General features: G+C 48.6%; 1 protein-coding gene across 2 annotated transcripts; it reads left to right on the top strand.

The window, feature by feature from the left end:
• Positions 1 to 11,991: 11,991 nt before the first annotated feature.
• On the top strand, positions 11,992 to 17,304 carry LOC127307186 (uncharacterized GPI-anchored protein At1g61900). Of its 2 annotated transcripts, none has more exons than XM_051337906.2 (8): positions 11,992 to 12,259; positions 14,321 to 14,487; positions 15,111 to 15,950; positions 16,058 to 16,303; positions 16,405 to 16,419; positions 16,503 to 16,643; positions 16,824 to 16,871; positions 16,969 to 17,304. In XM_051337906.2, exons 2-8 carry the CDS (start codon positions 14,454 to 14,456, stop codon positions 17,037 to 17,039), a joined length of 1,395 nt encoding a protein of 464 aa, XP_051193866.1. In that variant the 5' UTR covers positions 11,992 to 12,259; positions 14,321 to 14,453; the 3' UTR covers positions 17,040 to 17,304. The 2 variants fall into 2 exon arrangements, with proteins under 2 accessions (XP_051193866.1, XP_051193875.1); XM_051337915.2 differs by having other exon boundaries at positions 11,993 to 12,259; positions 16,972 to 17,304.
• The last annotated feature ends 6,948 nt before the right edge of the window (positions 17,305 to 24,252 follow it).

Genomic DNA, 24,252 nt, shown 5'->3' with positions numbered 1-24,252 from the left:
GGCTACACAAATCCAAAACTCCGGCACTTCTCCTCAAGCTTGACATCAAACAAGCCTTTGAGTTTTTTCTTTTTCTTTGAGGGAAACAAGCCTTTGAGTTCGTGCCATGGGACTATCTCCTAGCTGTGCTTCAAAGATTGGGTTTCCCTCCAAGATTTAGATATTGTCATATCCCTTCTATGCTCCGCATCATCAAGAGTGCTTCTAAATTGAGTTCCCGGGGCACCAATCAAGCATGTCCATGGATTGCGATAAGGGGACCCGTTCTTCCCTCTTCTTTTTGTCCTTGCAATTGAGCACCTGCAGTCCATCCTTGAGAGGGCCACGACTAATGGAGATCTTCACCGGCTGCGAGGATGCACCACATGCATTCGTAATTTTGTCTATGCCGATGATCGATGCTGCAATTTGCATGGCGCCAAACAAAGAGTACATTGAAGCCTTCTCTCACATCCTTCATGGTTTCGGCCAAGTCACGGGCCTTGTCGCTAATGTACAAAAAAGCAAGGTGGTGCCCATAAGATGCCGCTGAATTGACATTGATGACACCCTCCATGGCTTCCCCGCTTTGAGATCTAGCTTACATATCCGATATTTGGGTCTACCGCTCTAGGTACACCGCCTTCGAAGTGTGGATTTCTAATTGTTGACAAAATGGCGAGCAAGTTGTCAATTGGGCAAGGCAAATATGTCAACACCGTCGGAAGAGTTACGCTAATCAAATCCATTACTACCTCTCAAGCCAATTACCCTCTCACCGCCTTGGTGCCTCCAAAAGGCATTATGAAGGATATTCTTAAACTTGAGCGGCATCCGACAAGGTGGGATCTTGTGTGTCGGCCAAACAATATGGGAGGCCTCGTTGTTTTGGGCCTCGAGAATTTCGCGAGAGCTTTGAGGCTTTGATGACATTCGTATGAATGGACGGAGCAGGAGCGTGCTTGGGTAAAACATGCCACATACACGAATCTCTTCTACTCTTCTATCAACCTGGCCATTGGGGATGGAAGGACTGCAAAGTTTTGGCATGCGCCTTGGTTAGAGGGATAAGAGTCCAAAGATATTGCTCCATCCATTTTTTCCATCTCCAAGCAAAAGAATTTCTTGGTGAATAGGGCAATGAGTTTTGGATTGGAAATTTGAACCTTGCGAGTGATATATCGATTAATCACATCAATGCTTTCTACAACCTTCGGATCAAGATTCAAGATATCCAAATCACCGATGGTGTAAGGACACCATATCTTGGAAGCTTTCCTCCTCCGGAAATTACTCCGTGAGAGCACTATATACTTAGCACAATTTGAGGATGCTCACACATCATTCACGAAGATTGCATGGTTCGCCATAATTGCCCCCACCGCCACCCCAAATGCATTTTTTTTGCTAGGCTTAATCTCCAAAATAGGGTGTGGATGGAGAACCATCTTGCTCACCGTGGGTGGCTAAATTGCGGTCTTTCCCAACTCTATAAGAGAGAGCGGGAGACCGTGGCGCACCTAATGTTCAATTGTAGGTACTCCCGCCACATTCGGCAAGGCTTGAAGGAGTGGCTAGGGGTTTGGCAAATCTTGACCTCTCCCAATTGAATTATTTTTGCACGGTGGAGTCGTGGTGGTGTGCTGTCATCGGGGTGGATGTCCAGTGTCGCAAGGGCCTCTCCTGTTTGATTCGCCTTGTCGCTTGGGAGCTAGGAACGAGAGAAATGCTAGAGTTTATAGAAACTTTGCCTCTATGACAAATGTGATATTCGCGAGTATTAAGCGAAATGCTTCCCTTTGGCGGATCTCAGGCGCGAGACATTCAGGATCCATTTTGCCACGACATTAGGCTTTTGTATTTGGTCTCATAGCCGTTTAGCCGCTTGGCTTGGGTTGTACCCTAAAACTATGGGAAACTATTGTTGATCAATGAAATAGGTCAAGCACATGAGTTGATTTTAAAATGGTCAAGGACGAGAAGCAAATGATGTCCTTCCCTTCCCTTTTGTCATGGTTCTGTGCATTATATATGAATGCATGCACCAGGCCAGACAGTCCCCATGCGTTAGGTTACTAGACACCGACTTATTGCGATTCGTTCGACCAAACCCAGTGTGTTCCCGCCCGGCAATGCACATTACTAAACTCATTCTGACCTAAGGTTCAGAGATCAGGTCAAGCCGAGGCCAAGATCAGGCAGGCTACACCAAACACAGAGAACATTAGATTTCTACGGTCCATACCGTGCAAATCTACGCAGCCAGAATGACAGTAGATAGAGTCGGAGGAGCATCAATCGAGCAGGAGATCGATCATGCGCAGGAATCGTCCCGGCATGCAATTGGGCACGAGAGGAAATCCGAAAACGGACCGCTCACCGTTCATGGGCTATCGTCCCGACATGCGCCGGCCGGGACCAAAGGGAGCGGCCAATGATTTCCTATCGGCGCGACACATCGGATGGGAGCCGGGCTGTCGTATCTCCCCTGTTCCCGACCAGCGACGGTTGTGGAAGAAGAAGACGTAGCATTCCGAACGCTGCCAATTACAGAGCGAGAGAGACAGCGCGCATGTAAACGTGAGCATTCAGGAACAACACCATCACCATTGCCAGCTTGAAGAATAGAATGGATTCTCCCTTGTGAGCAGCCTCTTGTTAGTGTTAGGAATCGGTCGCTTCGAAGCGTGTCGACCTGTATGGACTGCGTAGAGAGGCATTTTCCCGTCGTGGTTGGCATCTAGCGCGAGCGAGATCGGGCTGGATCGATCGTGTCGTCGCAAGAGGCCAAGCAAGCAGGTCGGGGAGAGCGACGGCGCCGCGCGGGGGCCTGCCTGTATGGGCGTTGGGGATACGCCTTCGTTCGGTCGGCTGGCCGGAACAGGGGCGCGCCCACATGGGTAGCGAACGCCGAGCGAACGCCCGGGAGCTCGGCGACAGGACAGCGATCTGTCTGTCTCTCGCCCGCCTCTGGACCTGGACGCCCTCGCTGCTCGAACGCGGCCGCGCGCGCCGGCGACAGCTTACTTGCCGCGCAACGTTGGCTGTAGTCGCTCCCGGTAGCTCGAGAGCACCCTCACGCAGTCACGCACGTCCGGCCGGCCGGCGGACCCGCGGGTTTGCTGCTTGCTGGGATGATGATGATGATGGTGTTCCCGGATTTGGCTGCTGCTGGAGGGCCTGGAAGGCTGGAGTGATGATGGTGTTCCCGGAGGCTGGTCGGGACGACGTACCTAAGACAAGGATTTGGATTTCGTCCGGAAAATTTGAATTTCGTCCGAATTTCGCCCATTTCGGCCAGGACCGGTAAGATAATTTCCCAGACGAAATCTGCTTAATTTTGAGGATTTTTTCTGATATTTTCTAAAAAGTCAACCATTTGTCAAAAACTTCCCAGAAATTCAAATTTTGGACCAAATTTGATCGAATTCCCTTAGCAGATTCAAATTTTGTTTCTCTATTTTCGTCCGAGATTTGACCGAGAAATACCGAAATGGGCGAATTTCGTCCATCTCGGTCAGGGCCGGTAAATTTCTGAAAACGAAATCCAAATCCCTGACCTAAGAGCATCTCCACTCGTGCCCCCGTCGAGGCCCCCGGCGAGCGTTTTTTCCATCCGGACGGTGTAATTCGGCCCAGTCGCGCCCCCGGTTCCTCGTTTTCGTCCGGATTTGGGCCTAAATCCATCCGGCGATCCCACGCCATCCCCGGCCCCCCGGGGAGCGCTCGGGGACTCCGGACGAAACGAAAGCGCGCGAAACGTTCCCGCGCGTCTGGTGGCCCCAACTTGTCGGCGAGAGACACCGATCGTCGTCCTCATCGCATCGTCTTCCGCGCGCTGTAAAAGCCTGCCGCCGGTCAGCATTCGCCGGACGCGTAGCTTCCACGCGGCGAGTTAATGCCGTCGCTTCGGTTTCATGCGCGCCTACCGCTATTTATCGCCGAACTACCCCGGCTGCCCCGCATTCACCTCCTCGCTCGTCTTCCCCCAAATCATCCCCGAACTCGAAGGAACCACCAATGGCGAACGACGGTGCGGCCAACAACGGCTTCGGCCGCCGCTCTCTCCACCAATGGGAGGGGCGACTCCTGCACGCGGCGGGCTACCCTGCGCCGCCGGACTTCCGCGCGCCGGGAGGCTGGAGGCTGAGCGCAGGCGGCGTGCCGATCCCGCCGCCGCCAACGGGCGGCGGCGCACTCAAACGGCGATCGAGGAGGTGCTCGCCACTCTCAGTGACGAGCAGCGCGCGGATCCGCGCTTCTTCCCCGACAACCACGAAGCGTGGATCGCGTTCTTCCGGCGAAGGTACGAACGCGAACTCGCCGCTTACGACGGCCCTCCTCCTCCTCCTCCGGCAAGGAACAACGCCGCCGGCCGCCGCCGATGGTGGAGCGCGCCCAACCGCACCCTCGAGAATGTGCTCGCGCACATCGAGGACGGGAACTCCCCTGTCCTGGGGATGCCGCCGCCGGTGGCGGCTACCGGGTCGCGCCGGCGCGGGAGGGCCTGGCTACCGAGGAGGAGGGCGCCGTCCTCCTCGTCGTCGGGATCGAGATCGGCGTCTAGGTCCGGCGGGTCGACGCCGGCCACCGTCAAGAAGGAGTGGCCGTCTCCGGCCACCGTGAAGAAGGAGCCGGCGTCTCCACCGCCGACCAGAGGGCGCTGCAGCGGCGCGCTCGTCATCCGCGACCAGCCCTCCTCGCCGCAACGCGGGCGGAAGAGGAAGACGGCGAAGAATCAGGCCGCCGCGGCCGCCGCCAACCAGCTCGCCGAGGAGGAGGCGAAGCGCGCGGAGGACGCCGCGGTGGCGGAGGCGATCGCCAGGTCGCTGAAGGACCTGGTGCCCGCCGACAACACCCTCCCCATCGACGCCGCGCTGGAGTGGTCCAGGCGCGCGGCCCAGGAGTGCCGGGAGGAGGAGCAGCGGCGGCGGATGTTGGATCGGCCGCCGCGCGACAACTCGCCGCCCGCGCCGCCGCACCGTCGTCCTCGCGGAACGCCGCGCCCAGGGAGGTGATCAAGCTCGAGGAGAGCAGCGACGACGACATGTACCGGCCGTCGCCTCCACGCGCCGGCGACGCTGGCCAGGGCACGAGCCGCTGGTACGAGGCGTCGCCGCCCCAGGACGACGCCGGCTCCAGCGACGACGACGACGGCGGCGACTACACGACCTTCTACCGCCATTTCGGCATGTAGGAGGCCGCTTAGTTTTAGTATTAGTTTGCCAATCGCCGAATTCAAATATATGTACGAATTCGGCCTATTTATGTACGAACTCGCCTCTATATGTTAAATATCATTAAATTTCGCTTATGTTTGAACGAATTCGCCTATTTTGTCTGAATTCGTCGTATTGCGTTGCATCCATCCTGGGCTCGCGGCTGGGAAAATGGGCCTCCCCACGCCAAATCTTCCTCCAATCCGGACGAAAATTTCGCCGGATTTGGGCGTGGGGAACCCAAACGAGTGGGGATGCTCTAACCGGGTAGCTAGCCCCATGGCCATGGCTCGGTGTTCTAGTTTTGTGATCGTTGCGGCTACAACTTGATATGGAACGTACGGCGACTCTCAGCTCATCCACAAATCGACAGCAACATCACACAAGGACACCACGTGGTGTCGCAATTTTAGTAGTCCAGGCCACACCCTTAAAGCATTTCCGGTTAACTCTCAACCGTGCCTCCTATAAAAACAATTGAAAATTAAAATTTGATAAAAAAAACATGCGATTTCATACAAAGTTTCACGCGGGCGCAGAAGGTGAGGAGAAAGACGAGCGGTGCTAGCCCACGACGATCGGAAGGTTTGCGGGCTCTCTTCCCGCCAACTTAGTTCTTGGCCGAGCGAGAATTATCTTAGTTCTTGTTTGCATGGCGTTGTAACATGTTTCGTACCCCATGAACTCTTTTGTGCCGCGTGAACAATTACTTTACTGAATGAACCATTTTTCTTAGGTGCAACACACTAGTACTAGAAACATCTCGGTCCTACTCACAACCCATTGGATAGACGAATCACGATATAAATCTAATACCTCGGAGTCGATCGAGCACTAACTTGATTCTTGATCGACCGAGAACTAGCAAGATGGTTAGTTTAAGTAGTAAAGTGTATGTTTTTTTCTGAAAATTTCATGTGTAGTGTTTTATAATAGATAGCCTTTTGTTGTTGAGGAAATAAAAAAATATCCTGCAAAAAGCGGACATGCCGACTTATCGCTCATTAGCGCGCTGGACCGTGCATCACCTGAAGCGGATCCCGGTTGAGCTGGCCCATTAGTTTGTTGCGTCAACAAAGTAGGCTCGCCGGTGAAACCGGACCCGAAGAGGCCGAGGATGACAGCCAATAATACTGAAGAGGCGGGCTCCGACGAGGAGCGCCGCCAAGCCCAATGAGTTGTATGAGCTATAACTGTCGCGGATTGGGTAGGGACGCGACAGTTAGAGAAATCCGCGATCTTAAAAGGCGGTTTAGCCCTACTATTTTATGTGTCCTCGAGACACAGTTGCATAAATCAAGAGTGGAAGGACTAGCTAGTACGCTAGGGTATGATCATAGTTTTGCCATTAGCAGCTCTGGCCGGAGTGGGGGTAGTGGGCTGTTTTGGACGAATGAAATAAAGATTGATATATTGCCGTATTCTCAGTATCACCTCGATGTTAAGATTACAGAGGCTGAAGGAGAACCGTGGAGACTAACCTGTGTCTATGGCGAAGCACAGGTTCCTTTGCGTTTCAAGACGTGGGATGTGATGAAGCATATCAAGTCGGCGAATGCGCTACCATGGGTGTGCATCGGGGACTTTAACGAGGTGCTACATCAACATGAGCATGTAGGACCGGCGGAAAGAAATTTTGCGCAGATGCAAGGTTTCCGAGATGCGGTGGATGTCTGCGAACTAGCTGATCTTGGCTACGAGGGCAGAAGCTGGACGTTTGAGAAGAAAGTAGCTGGAGGGGCTTTCTGTCGAGTGCGCCTGGACAGAGCTTTGGCGACGGTGCCATGGAGCGCGAGGTTTCCTATGGCGACAGTGACACACCTGACCGGGGTCACATCCGATCATGGACCAATACTGCTGCGGTGGCGAGAGACAACGAGCCAACGACGGAGCATGGGAGACAAACTATTCCGGTATGAGATGATGTGGGAGAAACACGAGGATTTTCAGCCGTTCTTGAAGGATGCATGGACATCAGAGGGGAAGGCAGAAACTATGAGTCAGCTGAAGGACAAACTACATCGGATGTCTGGATCGCTGAGCACATGGGGACGCACCACGTTTGGGAGCGTCCAGGGGGAGATACGGCAGCTGCAGCTCCGGCTGTCGGACCTTAGAGAGGGGCTAGCTCGGCAGGGGCCCTCGGAGGAGGAAGGCGCGATTGTCCAGCGTCTCACTGAGCTTTATGATAGAGAAGAGGTGATGTGGCGCCAACGCTCACGGATACAGTGGTTGGCGGAGGGGGACAAGAATACCCGGTTTTTCCACCTCCGAGCGTGTCAAAGGAAGAAACGCAACAAAATTACCCGGCTTGTGCGCCACGATGGGACGGCCACGGAAGACGCCGAGGAAATGGCGTCTATGACGCGAGATTTCCATGAGCAGCTGTACACTTCCGAGGGGGTGGCAAACATGGGGGAGGTCATCGATGTGATACCCCAAAAGGTGACAGCAGAGATGAACGATCAATTGATGAAACCAATAGGGGCCGATGAAGTGAAAACTGCCCTTTTCCAAATGTTTCCCACAAAGGCTCCTGGACCAGACGGCTTCCCAGCACATTTTTTTCAAACCCATTGGGAGCTTTGTGGGGAAGAGGTGACCCTAGCAGTCTTGCGTGTACTGGAGGGGAGAGATGACATCAGGGGAATAAATCAGACCTTCCTGGTGCTTATTCCGAAAGTAGCTAGCCCAGATGAGTTGGGGCAGTTCAGACCAATCAGCCTATGCAATGTGATCTTTAAAATAGCATCGAAGGTCATGGCCAACAGGCTGAAAGTGTGTTTACCTGAGATCATTGCGGAAGAGCAATCCGCTTTCGTCCCAGGGAGGCTGATCACGGACAACATCATTACCGCATATGAGTTCTTGCACTTCATGAAGCGGAACCGGGCAAAGAAAAACAGATTTTGTGCGCTCAAGCTGGACATGCGGAAGGCGTACGATCGGCTTGAGTGGAGATACTTGGAGGCAGTGATGATCAAGCTGGGTTTCCACAGCTTATGGGTGAGAATGGTAATGAGACTAGTTACAACTGTCTCGTTCCAGGTTTTATTCAATGGGGGGAGGCTACCACAGTTCCTTCCGACTAGAGGGGTCCAACAAGGGGACCCAATATCGCCGTACCTGTTCTTGTTGGCAGCAGAGGGCCTTTTGTGCCTCTTAAAACATCACAGTTTATCATCAGAGCTCCATGGATTAATGGTGGCGCCGTCGGCTCCGGCGGTCAGTCACCTCCTTTTTGCGGATGACAGCCTGTTGCTTTTCAAGGCGGATACGGAGACAGCGGGTAGAGTCCAGCAGCTGTTGGATCTCTATTGTATGGCCTCGGGACAACGTATTAACCGGGACAAATCCTCTATTTTCTTCAGTAAAGGATGCCCGGGAGGTGTGAAGGAGAGTGTGATGAATGTGCTCGATGTGCATTGCGAGACACTCAATGAAAAATATCTGGGAATGCCCTCGGATGTGGGGCGGTCCAAGATGGGGGCCTTCAAGTACATCAAGGACCGCATATGGAGCCGCATACAGGGGTGGTTGGAGAGACTGCTGTCAGCATGAGGAAAGGATGTGATGATCAAGTCTGTTGTACAGGCAATTCCCATATTCTCTATGGCATGTTTCAAATTGCCAAAGGGGTTGTGCCAGTGCATAAATACCATGATTCGCAAGTTCTGGTGGGGGTGCCGTGAAGGTGAACGGAAGCCAAGCTGGGTGTCATGGAAGGAGATGTGTAAACCAAAACACATGGGCGGATTGGGGTTCAGGGACATCAAACTGTTCAATCTAGCTCTTTTGGCAAGACAAGGGTGGCGCATTCTGCAAAACCCCGGATCGTTGAGCTCACGTGTACTCAAGGCAAAGTACTTCCCGAACTCGGGCCTATTGGAGTCCGTGGCTTTTGCGTCGGCGTCCCAGGTCTGGAAGGCAATTCATGAAGGCCTCCAAGTTCTTAAACAGGGCCTGGTGAAGCGGATCGGCGACGGGGAGGCAACAAACCCGTGGATGGAGCAATGGCTCCCGCGTGATTGCATGCTTAGACCATATGGTTGCATCACGCCCGATACGGAGAACCCTCCAGCGCGAGTGGCGGAGCTACTGGACCCGAGCACGGCCACTTGGAGAGAGGAGGAACTCCGGCGTCATTTTCTGCCTATGGATGTGGAGCTGATTCTACAGATTCCGCTGAGTACCAGGCGTCATGAGGACTTCTGGGAGCGGCACTATGATCGCCGTGGTGTGTTTACGGTGCGATCGGCGTACAAGATGCTCATAGCAACAAAAGAGAGGAGATCGGCTTGGTTGGAGGGCACCGCCGCAACCTCGGATACTGCCACAGCAGAAAAGGGGTGGAGGATGCTCTGGCGTACACCAGTTCCATCGAAGGTACGGATGTTTCTGTGGCGTTTGGCAAAGCAGTCTGTGCCGACGAATGACGTCCGTCATCGCCGCAACATGGCCGATGATGATCGCTGCCAGCTATGCGGGGCTCAGGACTCCTGGCGCCACGCCCTGCTGGATTGCTCGATGGCCAGGGCAGTATGGGCCCTAGCAGACGAGGACGTTACGGAGCATCTGCTGTGTTCTGGGGAAGAGAAGGCGCGGGACTGGCTTTCAGTCCTAATGGCTACACTATCGCATACGGATCAGACCACCGTTTTTGTCACTTTGTGGTCCATCTGGCACGCAAGACGTAAGGCCATACACGAGCAGGAGTTCAGAAGTCCGATGTCTGTTCATTTGTTCGTGGAGCGGTATGTGGCAGACCTGGGGCAGGCCTACGTCCACCAGCCGCGGCGGGAGCTCCCTGGCGACGGTGGCAGGGCACCACGGTGGATACCCCCTCCGGAGGGGGTGATGAAGATTAACGTGGATGCCGCAATCAGCAAAAACACGGGCCTCGGCGCGGTGGCTGCGGTGGCACGGAATGCGGAGGGAGTGTTCTGTGGAGCCTCGACGGTGGTGCTACCGGGGAAGACAGACGCTGAGACTCTAGAGGCTCTTGCATGCCGGGAGGCGCTCTCCCTGGCGCAGGACATAAACACTCGAAGGATTCGAGTGGCGAGTGATTGCATGAACGTGGTGCGAAGCACGAACCAGGGCACCATGGGAGTTTACGCACACGTTGTGCGGGAGTTCAAGGAGACGGCTCGAGAGCTTGATGAGGTGGTCGTTGTCCATGAATGTAGGGTGTCGAATAAGAAAGCTCACAACCTAGCTAGAAGTAGTGTGCTCCTAGAGCACGGTCGCCATGTTTGGCTGTTGGCGCCCCCGGTGGGCGTTTGTATCCCTAGTGTGATTCATTAATCACACCATTTAGTCTTCAAAAAAAAAATATAGTTTTCTTTCGTTTTCACAACAAATGAGCTATATTGTAGTGGTGTCAGCTCCTCCCCCTCCTAGCAAAGATCATGGATCAAATCCTCATATCAACATGGATGCATACTCTTTTTTCGAACTAAAAACAAATTTCAAAACCGAGCAAATTTTGAACCAATCACAATTTAAATCGGAGCAAATTTCAAAACCGAACAAAAAGTTGAAATTTGTTCCAGTTAAAAAATTTCTTGATTTCGAAAGTTGTTCCAACTTAAAATTTGCTTGAATTTGAAATTTGGTCAAATTTTTTTATTCAGAATGTAGTTTGTTCAAAAACTTAAAAAAATCAAAAAAGATTTGCTAAAAAAAATTAGTCCCCGTATTTAAAAAATGTTAAAAGAAAAAACAGAAAAATAGAAAATAAAAAAAATTCGATTTCAAAAATGTTCAAGTAAAACAGAAAAACAGGCAGAAAACCGCCCCAAGGAAACATAAGAAAAAAAACCCAGAAAATCCGCACAGAAAACATGGGAAGTGCTATACACCACCCTGGTCGGTGCGGAACAGGTACCCCACCCCTAGGGAGCCTGTTGGGCCGGCCCAGTCATGTTTCTTTTTGTTTTTTTCTTATGTTTTTCTCCTTTTCTGCTGTTTCATTTCTTTTATTTTTTTATAAATTTAAAATGCTAATGTGATTTTTTTCGGAAAAATAGAATTTTTATAATGTGAACTTTCCAAAATCTGAATATTTTTAAATTTGTATATTTTTGAAAAATTGAAAAAAATCGAGTTTTTTATATGAACAATTTCGAATTTGAACATTTTTTTGGATTTGAACAATTTTTGAATTTGTACATTTTTTGGAATTTGAACAATTTTCGGATTTGAACATTTTTTATGTTTGAATATTGTTCTTCAAAATTTGAACATTCTTTTAGAGTGAACATTTTTTCAAAAAATTTATTTTTCCACAAATTTGAACATTTTTAGAAAATGAACATATTTTAAATTTGAACATTTTTCGATTATGAATATTTTTCGGATACGAACAATTTTTAGCTTTGAACATTTTTTGTTTTGAACACTTTTCAGATTTGAACGTTTTTCGAATTTGAACTATTTTCAATTTTAAACAAAAATAAAAATTAACAGAAAAGAAAGGAAGCAAAAAATAAAACAGAAAAAGAAAGAAAAGAAAAAATAAAAACCAGGGTGTGCGGTGCCTGGTAGGCACCGACCTGATCGGTGTATAGGATTTGCCAGAAAACATTGTCAGACGTTGGTAATGGGCCGCGGCCCCCATTAGCGTGCGGCGCGTATTACGGCACGCTAATGGGCGATCTATAGATTTTGCCGCAGGAAGCGCCAGCAGGCTGACCGCTAGCGATACAACTCCAGCCCAGTTTATCGGCAGCCCAAGTGAGTATCGGCCTGTCTCTTCTCCTCTGTCCTCTCCTCCACCGCGTAGACGCAGTCACTGACACACCACACCACACCACACAGCCGCATCCCTTCACTCCGCCACCTCACCTGCTGCCTGCAGCTTGCCAACCCTAATCCCCCACCTCCCCCACAGCCCACTCCGCTCCGCCCACGCCGGGAAGCGGGGTACGGGCAGCGGCGGGACGCACCCGCGCACACCCACGCCGTGTCGACCCAGCTCGCCTCCGGCGCCGGAGTCGGAGCTGAGGGGAAAGCCGGATCGGCACGCTTCAGATCCAGCCACGCCGGTGCGAACCGAGGTGAGGCGCTTGCTACAGCGTTCTGAACGAGGTGCCCTTGCTGTAGTTTAGCGTCAGTTTCACACTACAGCAAATCTGCGTTGCATTTACTTAGCCTTTCTTTTTGCTGGAAAAATGGACTAGAGGTAGAGAAAGTAGCTTTGCCTCCTCTAGGCCTGTCAAATGATTAAATGTTGTCCAATTAGGGCTCTTCCCAGTACTGCTCACTGCTCACGCTGGTCTGTGAGGTTTGCAGTTGGTAAAAAACACGCTCCACAGTTGAGTTCCTCGCAGAAGAGATGTCCAGCGTAGCGGAGAAGTACTGTCATATGTAGCTTCGCAGAACAAGCTATCTATATGCTGTACTTTTGAAGATTGTTCATCTTCAAGGATAACAGCATGTAAGGATGAGACTCGGTTACCGTATAACCAATGGTTAGGTTAACCGAACCTAAAAAACAGCCCAATGGGCCATTGGGTTAACCTTAAATTACTATAGGTTATTTAGGTTCGAACCTCTTTTCCCAAGGGTTATAGGTTCCTGTACCTAATCCTGAGCCCTGACTCCCCTGAGGCTGTGGTCGTCTAGATCGCGCACGGCTGTCGGAGGTCCAAGTTGGGACGTGATAGTGTGCCCTGCGAGGCTGACATGCTGCACACGAGGTGCTACCGCTGCCGGATGTCGCAGTGACCAGGCCGGATGTTCTTACGGGGGCCATCGCCGGCGTTGAGGTCAACGTTGCCTTCCTCAGCGCTACAAGAGCAGTCACCGTCGCAGGCGTTCAGGCCGACCCTTGCCATCCTGAGCGAGACGAGCGCGGTCACCATCGCCGGCGTCGAGGCTGACCTAGCCGTCCTGAGCGAGACAAGCGCGGTCACCGTCCCCGGCATCGAGGCCGACCCTTGCCGTCCTGAGCGAGAAGAGCGCGGTCACCGTTGCCGGCGTCGAGGCCGACCCTTTCCATCCTGACCGAGATGAGCGTGGTCACCGTCGCCGGTGTCGAGGCCGACCCTTGCCACCTGAGAGAGATGAGCGCGGTCACCGTCGTTGGCGTCGAGGTCGGCCATTGCCGTGCTGAGCGAGAATGAGTACATTCACCGTCGCGGACTCAACGCCGCGCTCGACGCCACCACGTACTTGGTCAGGCCGCCGCTGCCTTGGCTCCGCACTCGAGCTTTCAGTAGAGTTCGGTAGCTTCTCCTAGTCTTGTGCGGTTGTGCCAGCACAGAGCTTATCTGTAGGTGTTAGCTAACTGCTATGAGATTAGCTAGGCAGTGATGAGTGTCTCGGTACATGTATATGAACACTCTGTGATCAGCCTTCTACCACAAATGCTAAAATTGGTTCGAACCTCAGTAACCAATGGTTAACCATTTGTAACTCTAATGATTTTGTGGTTAACCGTTTTAACCATTTCCACAATATGGTTAAATAGGTTCGAGTTCGAAACGAAAATGGTTAACCAAGTCCCATCTTGAACAGCATGCTATTTACTATAAATGATCTGTTTCCATTGGATGCTTCATTTATGGTTGTTCCACCGTAGCCTTTTCGGAAAAATTCAAGTGAGTTGGGATTTCATGGATAGGCAGCATCTTTTAGCTTCTACAGAACTCCTTTATGCTGGTAGAGTAGATTTTCTCCATATATCTAACAGATGCTCGCATCCATGATCACTAGGAACAAAAACTTAACCTGTGTGTGCAAGGGAGCACTATTTTAATCTGTCTTTCTTACTCCTGTATGAGGTCACGAGGAGGTAGTCCGTAACAAACCTCGATTGTTACTATTATGCCAGATTCCGACTTTGTAGTGGACCAGGAAGTTCTCTTTAGAGAACCAATTGCTAAGCGCTGTTTAGCTGCATGACAACTTCCTCTTCTGTCTCCCTTTACACTGTTAGTTATTCGTTTGATCAGACCAGAGAGTAAATGGGAATATCTGAACGCGTTAGAAATAGATAGCCTTATGCACCCTCATTTGTGCAGTTAGGAAGTAGTTTTTCAGTGAAATGGTCTAATTGCGAAGAGAAGTGCTTGGTTAGAAAAAATAGTAATCTTGCATTATTTCTATCTTTACAGGTTTCTAATCCCGTTTGTTTGGAGTGGTGCTACTGCCTGCAATGATCCTGCGAGTTCCGATCTTAAACTTGTGCTGGAACTGAGGACCTTGTGTGCACAGGCTAATGCATGCGCCCACATCTTCAGGCTAAAAATGGAGAGTTCCAGCTCTGGTTTTTGTCTTCCGGGTGAGTGGTTTTCCCTTGCGCATGAGTTTCTTATGCATATAGTTAGAAGTAAATTTGATTTGGGTAATTTAAATCTTTCTCATAAGCTGGCAGAAACTCTATGGCAAGATCTCATATGTGATTGTAGAAGTCTGTGTTTGAACCTCTAGTTCTTCAATCTTCAGAAGGAAGCTTTCTCAAGAATATAGTCACCTTATGCATATTGAATGTCGAACCTAGTTTCTTTCTTGAACTGGAATGTCTAATCTAGGTTGTTGCAGTATGCTGCTATAAGCACCAATACCAATCTGAATGTATAAGCATCGATATTTTCAAGATACATACATGGCAACTTGGCTTTGCATGATAAAATCAATTAGTTTTGTCTATAATGTTTTGTTTTGCATTCCAAAAGTCAAAAAGACATCATATTCACTAGGTGATATTCCTAGTTACTGTCGAATACAAGTGCAGTCATGATACTAGATATGCTAGGTAATGTACGTAGGGTTGTTAAAGTACATGCACATCATTTGTAAGTTTAATTTGATATTTTTATCCAGAAGTCCAATTCAAGTGCCTTCTGTTTGGTTATTGTGACCACTATTTAATGCGATATGCTAAAGATAGCATTTGCATTGCAGGTACAGTGTATCATTGGCTTGTATTGGCTTTTATCTGGCTTGGTGTCTGTCAGCATGCTTTGTCTCAGCAAACAACACTTGAACCTAAAGATAAATTTCTTCTGTCTGATCCACCTATTGGTCTCTTTGATCCAATAGAGATTTCACCATCTGTTCTTCCGCACAATACAAACCCAGTTGAGCCACTGTCACCAATGTATCCAAACTACACATCCTATGATCCGGTTTTGACTGGAAAATGCCATGTGAACTTTTCTGCGCTCTCTTACATTATGGAAAAAACAGCTTCTGATTGTTCTGTACCTTTAGCACCACTAGTTGCCAATGTTATATGTTGTCCACAAGTTAGTAGCTTGATGAATATTTTCCAAGCTGCATATGGTGGTGGAAACAGTACGCTCGTTCTCAATCAAGCTTCAGCAAACGTGTGTTTCTCTGACATTATGAGCATACTTGCAAGTAAAGGGGCAAACACCAACATCCCAGAGTTGTGTACTCTTGGGCCATCTAATCTTACTGATGCTTCTTGTCCCGTGAAGGATATTAGCTCGTTTGAGAGAATGGTTAACGTAAGCAAGCTCCTGGATTCATGCAGCAGTGTTGACCCACTGAAAGAGTGTTGTAGGCCAGCTTGCCAACCTGCAATAGTGGAAGCAGCGGTTCATATATCCTCAGGTGGGGCAAGCATGTTTGGAAGTTCTAGCATACCTGGCAGCACGAGTGGGATCAATGCTGTTAGTGACTGTAAAGGGGTGGTGCACTCCTACTTATCTATGAAACTTTCATCAGAAGTGGCGAATACTGCTTTCAGAGTATTGTCTGGTTGTAAGGTGAACAAAGGTATGTAATCTCACATGACTTCTGCTGCTTTGGGTTGATACATTTGTGTGATCATAATAATGCATGGCATAAACTGAGTTGTTTAAATCTTGTTCTAAATTGTGTAGTCTGTCCACTGGAGTTCGATGACCCTTCATCAGTCGTTAAGGCATGTGACAAGGCATCTTCTTCAAGGCCTGCATGCTGTGCAGCGTTGCACACTTACATTGCAACTAGACAGAAGCAAATATTTGTCACGAACTTGCAAGCAATTAACTGTGCAACAATGTTTGGATCAATGCTACAAAAAGCTGGTGTAGGGAATGATATTTATGAACTGTGTGATATTGACTTAAAAGATTTTAGCCTGCAAGGTATGCACGGAAGATATCAGAAGTTTCGTTTAGTATTTATCATATTGGAATGCAAAATAACATTTTCTGTTGTCCTGGCACCATTTATCCATTTGGAGCAGCTTTCGGGCAGCAAGGTTAGTTTTGTTTGTTCAACTTTATTTGGTTTATCGTAAATCCTTATGTAGTTTTGTGCTGAATTCAATATTTCTTTTTGCAGGCTGTCTACTTCGGAGCTTACCTACGGACATTGTATTCGACAACATTACAGGCATTAGCTTCACATGTGATTTGAGTGACAACATTGCAGCACCATGGCCATCGTCGTCGTCTCTTCAGTCCTTGTCCCTTTGTGCTCCAGGTGAGAAGGAAATGTCCTTTGAGGTTACATAATAACAGAAAGATGTAACCAAATTTTTTAGGTTGTATGATTTCCACTTATCTGTTTTAAAACACATCTGAAGTTGGAAAAGCTAAAAGAACTTCCTACAACTGCAATAGTGCCTGCATTTACATTAGCTTGTTTCTATTTTGGTTTCAGAGATGTCATTGCCTGCATTACCGGTCTCACCATTATCAGGAAGCTCAGGTACTTCTAATTTCCTTGCAGTACAACTTAGGTTCTATTCATTTGTTAGTGTTTCCCACAACCTTGTTAACAAACTGAAATCACATTGCTTTGATAGCAGGTATCTCCCGAACTGGAATCGGGATTCTGCTGCCTGTTGTACTCCTCACCACAACCATCTCCATCTGAGTAAACGCCTCATGTAGCAACCCAGGAGCGTCCTACATTTTCGTAATTTTCCCCGCTGTGCAGGCCCACGTTGTAAATTAGATCGCGTTGCATTCTTGTAAATGAGCCTTTCCCTTTTCTGTCCCATTTTGTCGAGTTCATAGCAATGTCGTGTGCTAGGGAGTACTGTGTACTTTTTGAGAGATCAGGAAGTAAATCAACTAGACTTGGCTGGTCACCTATTATGGATAACGGTTTGGTATGGATGTGAATACTCATTTTCATACATTGCAGTATCGTTCATGCCAGCTATGATCATGCCGAACTAAAGTTAATAAATATATAACAGCTCACAAGTTTCTAGTAAGGCGAGCCACATAAAGAAAGTGTCAAGGCATCTTATCCCATTCCATGAGGTCATTACTTCTGGCAGAGGCCTAGTGGTTGAGGTAGCAGTGACTCACCTAATGGCATCTCTAGCGGCTGATCAATTTTGGACACCAAATATGGTTGTCACATTTGTTTTGGTTCGTTTGATTTGGATTGTACATACAATATAGGCGCCCGGCCACGTTTGTCTGTCTGGGTAGCCCAACAGCTTCATGCATTTCTTAGCAAGAAGATATATATTTTTACGTCAAAACAGTACTTGAAGAAGAAGAAGATTGTAGAGTTCATCCTTACTTGAACTGTTGAACAAGAAGTAGATTGTAGACTTCATCGTGAAGCAAAGGAAAGATTGCAACATTCATTCATATACAAATGTGAATAACTAGGAGGATCCATAGGCTCTTCATTGGAGGCTTCATCGACGGGCGTCCGTGCTGGCGACAGTTCATGTGCTTCATTGTCGGAGTCCATGTTGACGATGCTGACTACCATGGCCTCCCGAACAAATGCTACTTGGTGGGCATCCTCCGGGTAGGTCAGGCTCCTCATAGCAAACTTCATCGACGCCTTCAGTTCCTTTATTGGCCTCCCCGTTGGTGTCCTAACAGTCTAAGTATGGGGTTCAAAGGAAGAACGTACTCGGGGCAAGTGCAATATAATAGAAATAGGTGTTAGATGCACTATCTACAACTATGGACCAGAAAATCATAGGCTAATACAGGTTTTCGTAAACATTTATTCAAAAGAATTATTTTATTCTGAAGAGCTGTATTCCTAAGCCTTCCCAAAGTATCTAGAAGTTCATAGAGTTTCTTTCCTGCCATCTCCACAGTTTCTTTCCGGAATGGGGAAACCATTCCTTCTGACGCCTGAGCCGCTGAGCGGATCTGGCAGAATCTGCCACTGTGCGCACCACGTACAAGACAAGCAAAAGCGTAAAATCTTATGGAACATAATTAGCCGTGATGCAGAGTCGGTGACACTATTTCGATACTACTTGAAAACAACTGCAGAAAAACGTCGGTCGAGGACGTGGGCTTAGCCCAATGGTTGGAGTCGCAGTGGTGCACCCCAACGACCGAAGTTTAATTCTTATTAGGGACGAATTTCGAAATTATCATGCCAAGTTCCGCTTCTACTACTGTATACTCTCTCACTGCCTTCCTAAAAAGAATGATTGACTTTTTCTTTTCTTCTTTGCCTAACCATTCTTGCGTTTAACCAGACGAGGCTATACTTCTACGCGTACTACGTCGCCAAGACGCTGACGGCGATGGTCTCAGAGGGAGTCATGATGGACAGCCTGGACGGCCATTGGTTTGCATCCCAGGCCCAACAACTTGTTGGATAATTAGGCACAGTTTTCAAGATTAATTCTATAATATTAAACATACCGACAGCAAGTACTAACATGTGAAACTTAAACATACTAGATGCATTAATCAACATGAATAGTAGTAGCGCAAATGGTAAAGCATCTATCGCTAAATAGATTGAGATATGTCGCACCTACCGATCCGGTGGAGGTGGCAGTGGAGGTGTAGCAGATGATGTCGCAGCAGTAATGTTGTTGATGACAACATTGTTGACGACGGGAACGACGGGTCGAAATAGACGGCGTTGAAGACGACTGCAGGAGCACCGCCCGACTTGGACGAAGGTGACCCGGGATGAAGAGCTTGAGCAGTCGCGCAGAGCGCTTCCCAAAAACCTAATCCGCCCTCTGCCGTACAGGATCGCAAGGGCGAGCGGTTCCGGAGACCTGCTCTCCCGTTCACCGATGCACGTCGGCGCGCGGGATGGAGTAGACTACGTTGGCGGCGCAAGCAGAGAGAGGTGGCAAAACCCTAACTCGTGTATTAGATGTGTTTCTGCGATAGCTGGGCAAGAGATTATATAGGCTCAGGAAGCCCTAGGCAACGTGGGCCACGCCCACGTTGCACACACGTTAAAGTAAGGAAAGTCTTGGCTCGAGGCTCAATCCACTCACCACGAGCGCGGCACACATTGTGACGTGTCGTGACGTGTTGTGTCGAGTCGAGTCGAGACGAGCGAGCGAGGAGGAGGAGCGCGTGTGAACCACTCCTCTTCTCACTCACTAGTGGTGGAACAACCCACCTTATAAGGTGGTCTAATTTCCTCTCAACTTTCCATGTGAGACTAAACATCCCACCTCTTACCACTCCCTAGTAAGCTGCCACCCACTTAGGCTCAAACTCACATGGGCTGCCACAATGTGGGCTTTGAGATTTATAGGAAAATCTGAAATCTAATGTGGGTCACTAAAAGTGGACCCAATATTTCAACAATCCCCCACCAGATCTCAAATGCTCATTTAGACATTTACCAATACTCGTTGCTTGTTTATATATCAGTGTTTCAGCAGAGACTGTTAAGTTGAACTTCCGCCTAGAACCTTAAGCTACATCCATTCACACTTGAACAGTGGACTAAGCATTGAATTGCAAGTTTTGCGTGAACCTGTTTTACTCAAAGCCATAACCAGTACATGGCTGCCAGTAGCCTACCCCGCGGGTGAAGCATATGCGTCATAATTCGTGGTCTCTTCATAAGTTTACTAGAGATCACCCAGATCTCATAGATTGCGACGTTTAACAATCGGACTCATATATGTGTGTTATTTCAAGAATGCTCTGTAGGACACCATCTTTGCTAAAATAGCCAACATAAACACATCAAGTCTTGTTGCCAACCTGCCTTACATAAATTGAGAGTTGTGCATCTTCACATAGAGATGGTTACATAATACTCTCCTCAATTAAACCACTAGTTTGTTCTTCCCAGATCCTAATTCACGGGATCTCCGATCACAAAGGTTGGGTTACCACTATGGTGTAACATCAACGGGTCTCAAACCCATCTCCCTCGATGCACTTTCTATCACATTACGTGATATTCCCTTTGTAAAGGGATCTACCAGGTTTTTGTCTGTTTGAATATATATAACAGTTATTACTCCGGAGTTTCGCAATTTCCTGACAGACTTCAAACATCTTTTGACGTGTCTTGATGACATCGCGTTATCCTTAGAATTGTTCACTTTGAAAATTACAGTTTGATTGTCACAATTCAAAAGGATTGCCGGTACAGGTTTTTCAACCACAAGCAAGTCCATCAAGAGCTCACGCAATCATTCTGATTCAACTGTGTTTGTGTCCAAAGCAGTAAGTTCTGCTTCCATAGTTGACCTCGTCAATATGGTTTGCTTGCAAGATCTCCATGACACTGCGCCACCTCCAAAGGTAAATACATACCCACTAGTAGCGTAAAGATCAGCTACATCAGAGATCCAATTTGAATCACTATATCCTTCAAGCACAGCTGGGTGCCCTGAATAGTGAATCCCATAACTCATTGTACCACATAGGTAGCGCATGACCCTATCAAGTGCATGCCAATGATCAGTACCCGGGTTTGACATGAACCTACTCAACTTGCTAACGACAAAAGAGATGTTAGGTCTAGTCCTGCTTGAAAGAACATTTCCCGCCCTTTTGGGTTTTGTGTGTTTGATGTCAACACTAGGTATATATTTATGTGTGTTGATGTAGACAAGTACATGGTTTCATTATATAATCATGGCTGGTGAATTGGAATGGCAAATCTGAAGCTGCTGCTGGTTTTTCACTCCTGGCGGAAGTTCCGGCCCCTGCCGGCGGAACTTCCGCCCAGATACTCCTCTCGACAGTCTCTCAGCGCTCTTCTCGTTTTTGCTTGAAGTTCGCTGGGCGGAAGTTCCGGTGGCATTGGCCGGAAGTTCCGGTCAGCGGAACTTCCGCTCAACTTCCGGACACGTTCCGGAAACCTGGTTTTTGGCCCCAGTATGTTCGAGTATGGTTTTCTACGTTTTTCGGAACTTGGCCAGAACTTGGCCGGAACTTCCGGTCACCAGAAGTTCCGCCCTAGTTCCGCCCGGATTCTGCCTGCCAGCTCATCTGACGCGAAAGCTTCCAGCCGGAACTTCCGGTCCTCTTGGCCGGAACTTCCGGTGTGCAGCCGGAACTTCCGGCCCTCCTGGCCGGAACTTCCGGTGTTACTGAATTCGTCCATAACGGTCAGATCTGAGAGCTCCACTCATATAAATAGCTCTCTTCTCTATTGGGACAAGTTGCTCAATCATTGGACCAAAAATCTGCCAAGCTTCACCACCATTAGAGCCACCTCAAGAACACAAGATTTGCAAGATATCCTCCCTCAACCAACCAAAGCTCTTGATCTTTGGAGATTCGAAGGAGAAGACACCGATCTACATCTTCACTGAAGCGATTTACATTTCACCCTCATTTGCTTGAGGGCCCTCTTGCTAGTGTTCCTCTTTGGATCCCTAGTTGACTGTTGTTGATGTATTGTTGTGTTGTTACAGATTTGGGAGCCTCCAATTTGGTTGTGGATGTGTGCCCCAAGAACCTTGTAAAGGCTCGGTTTCCGCCTCGAGGAAATCCCTTAGTGGAAGTGGGCTAGGCCTTCGTGGCGTTGCTCACAGGAGATCTGAGTGAAGCCTTCGTTGTATTTTGTTTGGCTTTCGTAGCAACCACACTCCTCCAAACGTAGACATACCTTTTTGCAAAGGAAGGGAACTACGGGAATCATCTCCGTGTCTCCGCGTCCTCCACTCTCGGTTACCTCTATCCTATTCTATCTCCTATATATTGCGTAGCTATATCGTGCTTAGTTGTTAGCTTTGTCATATAGGTAAATTCACTTAGTTGCATATCTAGAGAATTTACCTTTGTGTCAAACCTAAATTGAAAAATAACTAAAAATTGGTTTGCACCTATTCACCCCCCTCTAGGTGCGGCATACGATCCTTTCAATTGGTATCAGAGCCTTGGCTCTTATTTTGGGCTTAACCGCCTAAGAGTATGCCGGACGATGAGCCTACGGAAGGGGCCGCTAAGATGGTCTCCATGGATGATCTCAAGTCGTTGGAAACATCCTTGAGGTCCTCCATGGAAGCTCAAATGGAAAGCATGAGAAAAATGATTTCCGAGCTTTTGACTCCGGTCCCTCCCATGGCTCCCACCGTAGAGGTTAAGGACAAGGGTGAGTTAGAAGAGGGAGATGCTTCGGCATTACCCTCCTCTACCAATCCCTTGAATGGTGATAACTTAACCACTATTAAACCTCCCATTGCATCTCCTAGGGGAACTAGTGGAGGTGACAGCTACAATCGTGTGGCTCCACCTTTCCTATCTCCCGATATACCGGTTCCCCATCCTCACATAAACATTCGGGGCGACCCACCTAAGTTTAATGTTAAAGATTTCGATACTTGGCAATTTGAGTTTCGTTCTCATGTACGCAGTGCCTCCAATGAACTTTGGAGAATCATCGGGGAAGGCTTCAAGCCCTACAACCCCGACAAGTTGACTAGAAGAGAAGCGGTTGATAGTCAACTCAATGACACCGCCTTGCACATGATTCAAACTAGTGTGGGGACAAAGGAATTGTCCCGTGTTCGGAATTTCACCACCGCCAAGGAAGCTTTGGATGGTTTGGCCGCTAGTTGCATTGGAAGTGATAGCATGAGAAGAAACAGGTACAATTCTCTTCGGAATCAAGCCGAAGGATTCTTGAGGTTACCGAATGAAGATCATGAAGTCATGTATGGAAGACTTCTCACCGTTGCTGATGCTTTCCGGAATGTGGGTGCCACCCACATCAATGATTCTTGGATCAAAGATAAGTACATCGATTGCATGATGCCGTTTGAACCCATTGATGTCAAGACTCTTGTTGGGAGAGAATGGTTTTCCTTTCTCACTTCTCAACAAGCCGTGCATGAGATGCAAGCCCTCAAAGTGCTCGAGCAAAACTCTCATGATTCTCGCAATCGTGCCATCGGAATGTCAAGAGGGAACAATCTTGCCTTGACGGTCAACTCCGTAGAAGAAGTGAACCCTCAAGAACCATATAGGACATCTTGCAGTATGTCCTATCCGGAAGACTTGGAACTCCATTACAATGATCACATGGAATTCCATGCAAAAACCTTTTGGGTTGACCAGTCCAAGGACAAGGAAGACAACATCAAGAGAAACAACTCAAGTGGTTTCACAAGCTCGGGCCCAAAAACAAGATCTTGCTACAATTGTGGTGACAAGCGCCATTTCATCGCTCAATGCCCCTATGAGCATAGGGAAACTAATGGTGGAAGGCTCATTCCCAAGGACAAGAGCAAAGATTCAAAGGCCAAAGTGTAAGAGCAAGATCTATATCCCGTGTTTTGTGTGTTTGATAACAACACTCGAATAATTCTAACCGTGCACAAAGATTGTCCTTGATAGGTTTGCAAGGTGTACGGTGCCCTCGCCGGACACATTATGATCAGAAGACTAAAGCATAGTTCTTAGGCTTTCTGGTTTTGTGTGTGTGTCGCGAGGTAACATGGTAGGAGAGGAAAACAGGAAAAAGCTGTTTTAGCCATAGCGGTACTACGGTACCAGGAGCAGTAGTACCACTACCCCTACTGGTACCGCTCTGAGGATTGCACACGATATTGTCTCACAGTACTAGTTGCGGTACCTTTGCGGTACCATGAGCGGTAGTACCGCTCACGGTACCGCTCAAGTACCGTAACTCGTTACGGCAGTACTGCTTTGGTACCGCTCCGGTACTGCTTCGAGTCTAGTAAGGTCTGGACCCTACTGCGGTACCTCGAGCGGTACCGCAAGCGGTAGTACCGCTCTGTGTCCACGTGGACAAGTACTGTGTGGATTTCGAACTCAGAGCGGTAGTACCGCTTGCACAAAGTGGTAGTACCGCTTAGGCCAAAACAGCACATAACGGTTGGATTTGAGGGGACCTATAAAAAGGCCCCTTC

Source organism: Lolium perenne, chromosome 1, assembly GCF_019359855.2.
Source record: "Lolium perenne isolate Kyuss_39 chromosome 1, Kyuss_2.0, whole genome shotgun sequence".
In the NCBI taxonomy this organism is placed as follows: Eukaryota; Viridiplantae; Streptophyta; class Magnoliopsida; order Poales; family Poaceae; genus Lolium; species Lolium perenne.
This window is presented reverse-complemented; position numbering and strand designations above follow the sequence as displayed.

Bases quoted from the DNA above. Each gene is read 5' to 3' on its own strand.
- LOC127307186 (XM_051337906.2), top strand. From the start codon at position 14,454: ATGGAGAGTTCCAGCTCTGGTTTTTGTCTTCCGG. The intron at 14,488-15,110 runs GTGAGTGGTTTT...TTTGCATTGCAG, and splicing joins CTCTGGTTTTTGTCTTCCGG to GTACAGTGTATCATTGGCTT. The intron at 16,644-16,823 runs GTGAGAAGGAAA...TTTTGGTTTCAG, and splicing joins CTTGTCCCTTTGTGCTCCAG to AGATGTCATTGCCTGCATTA.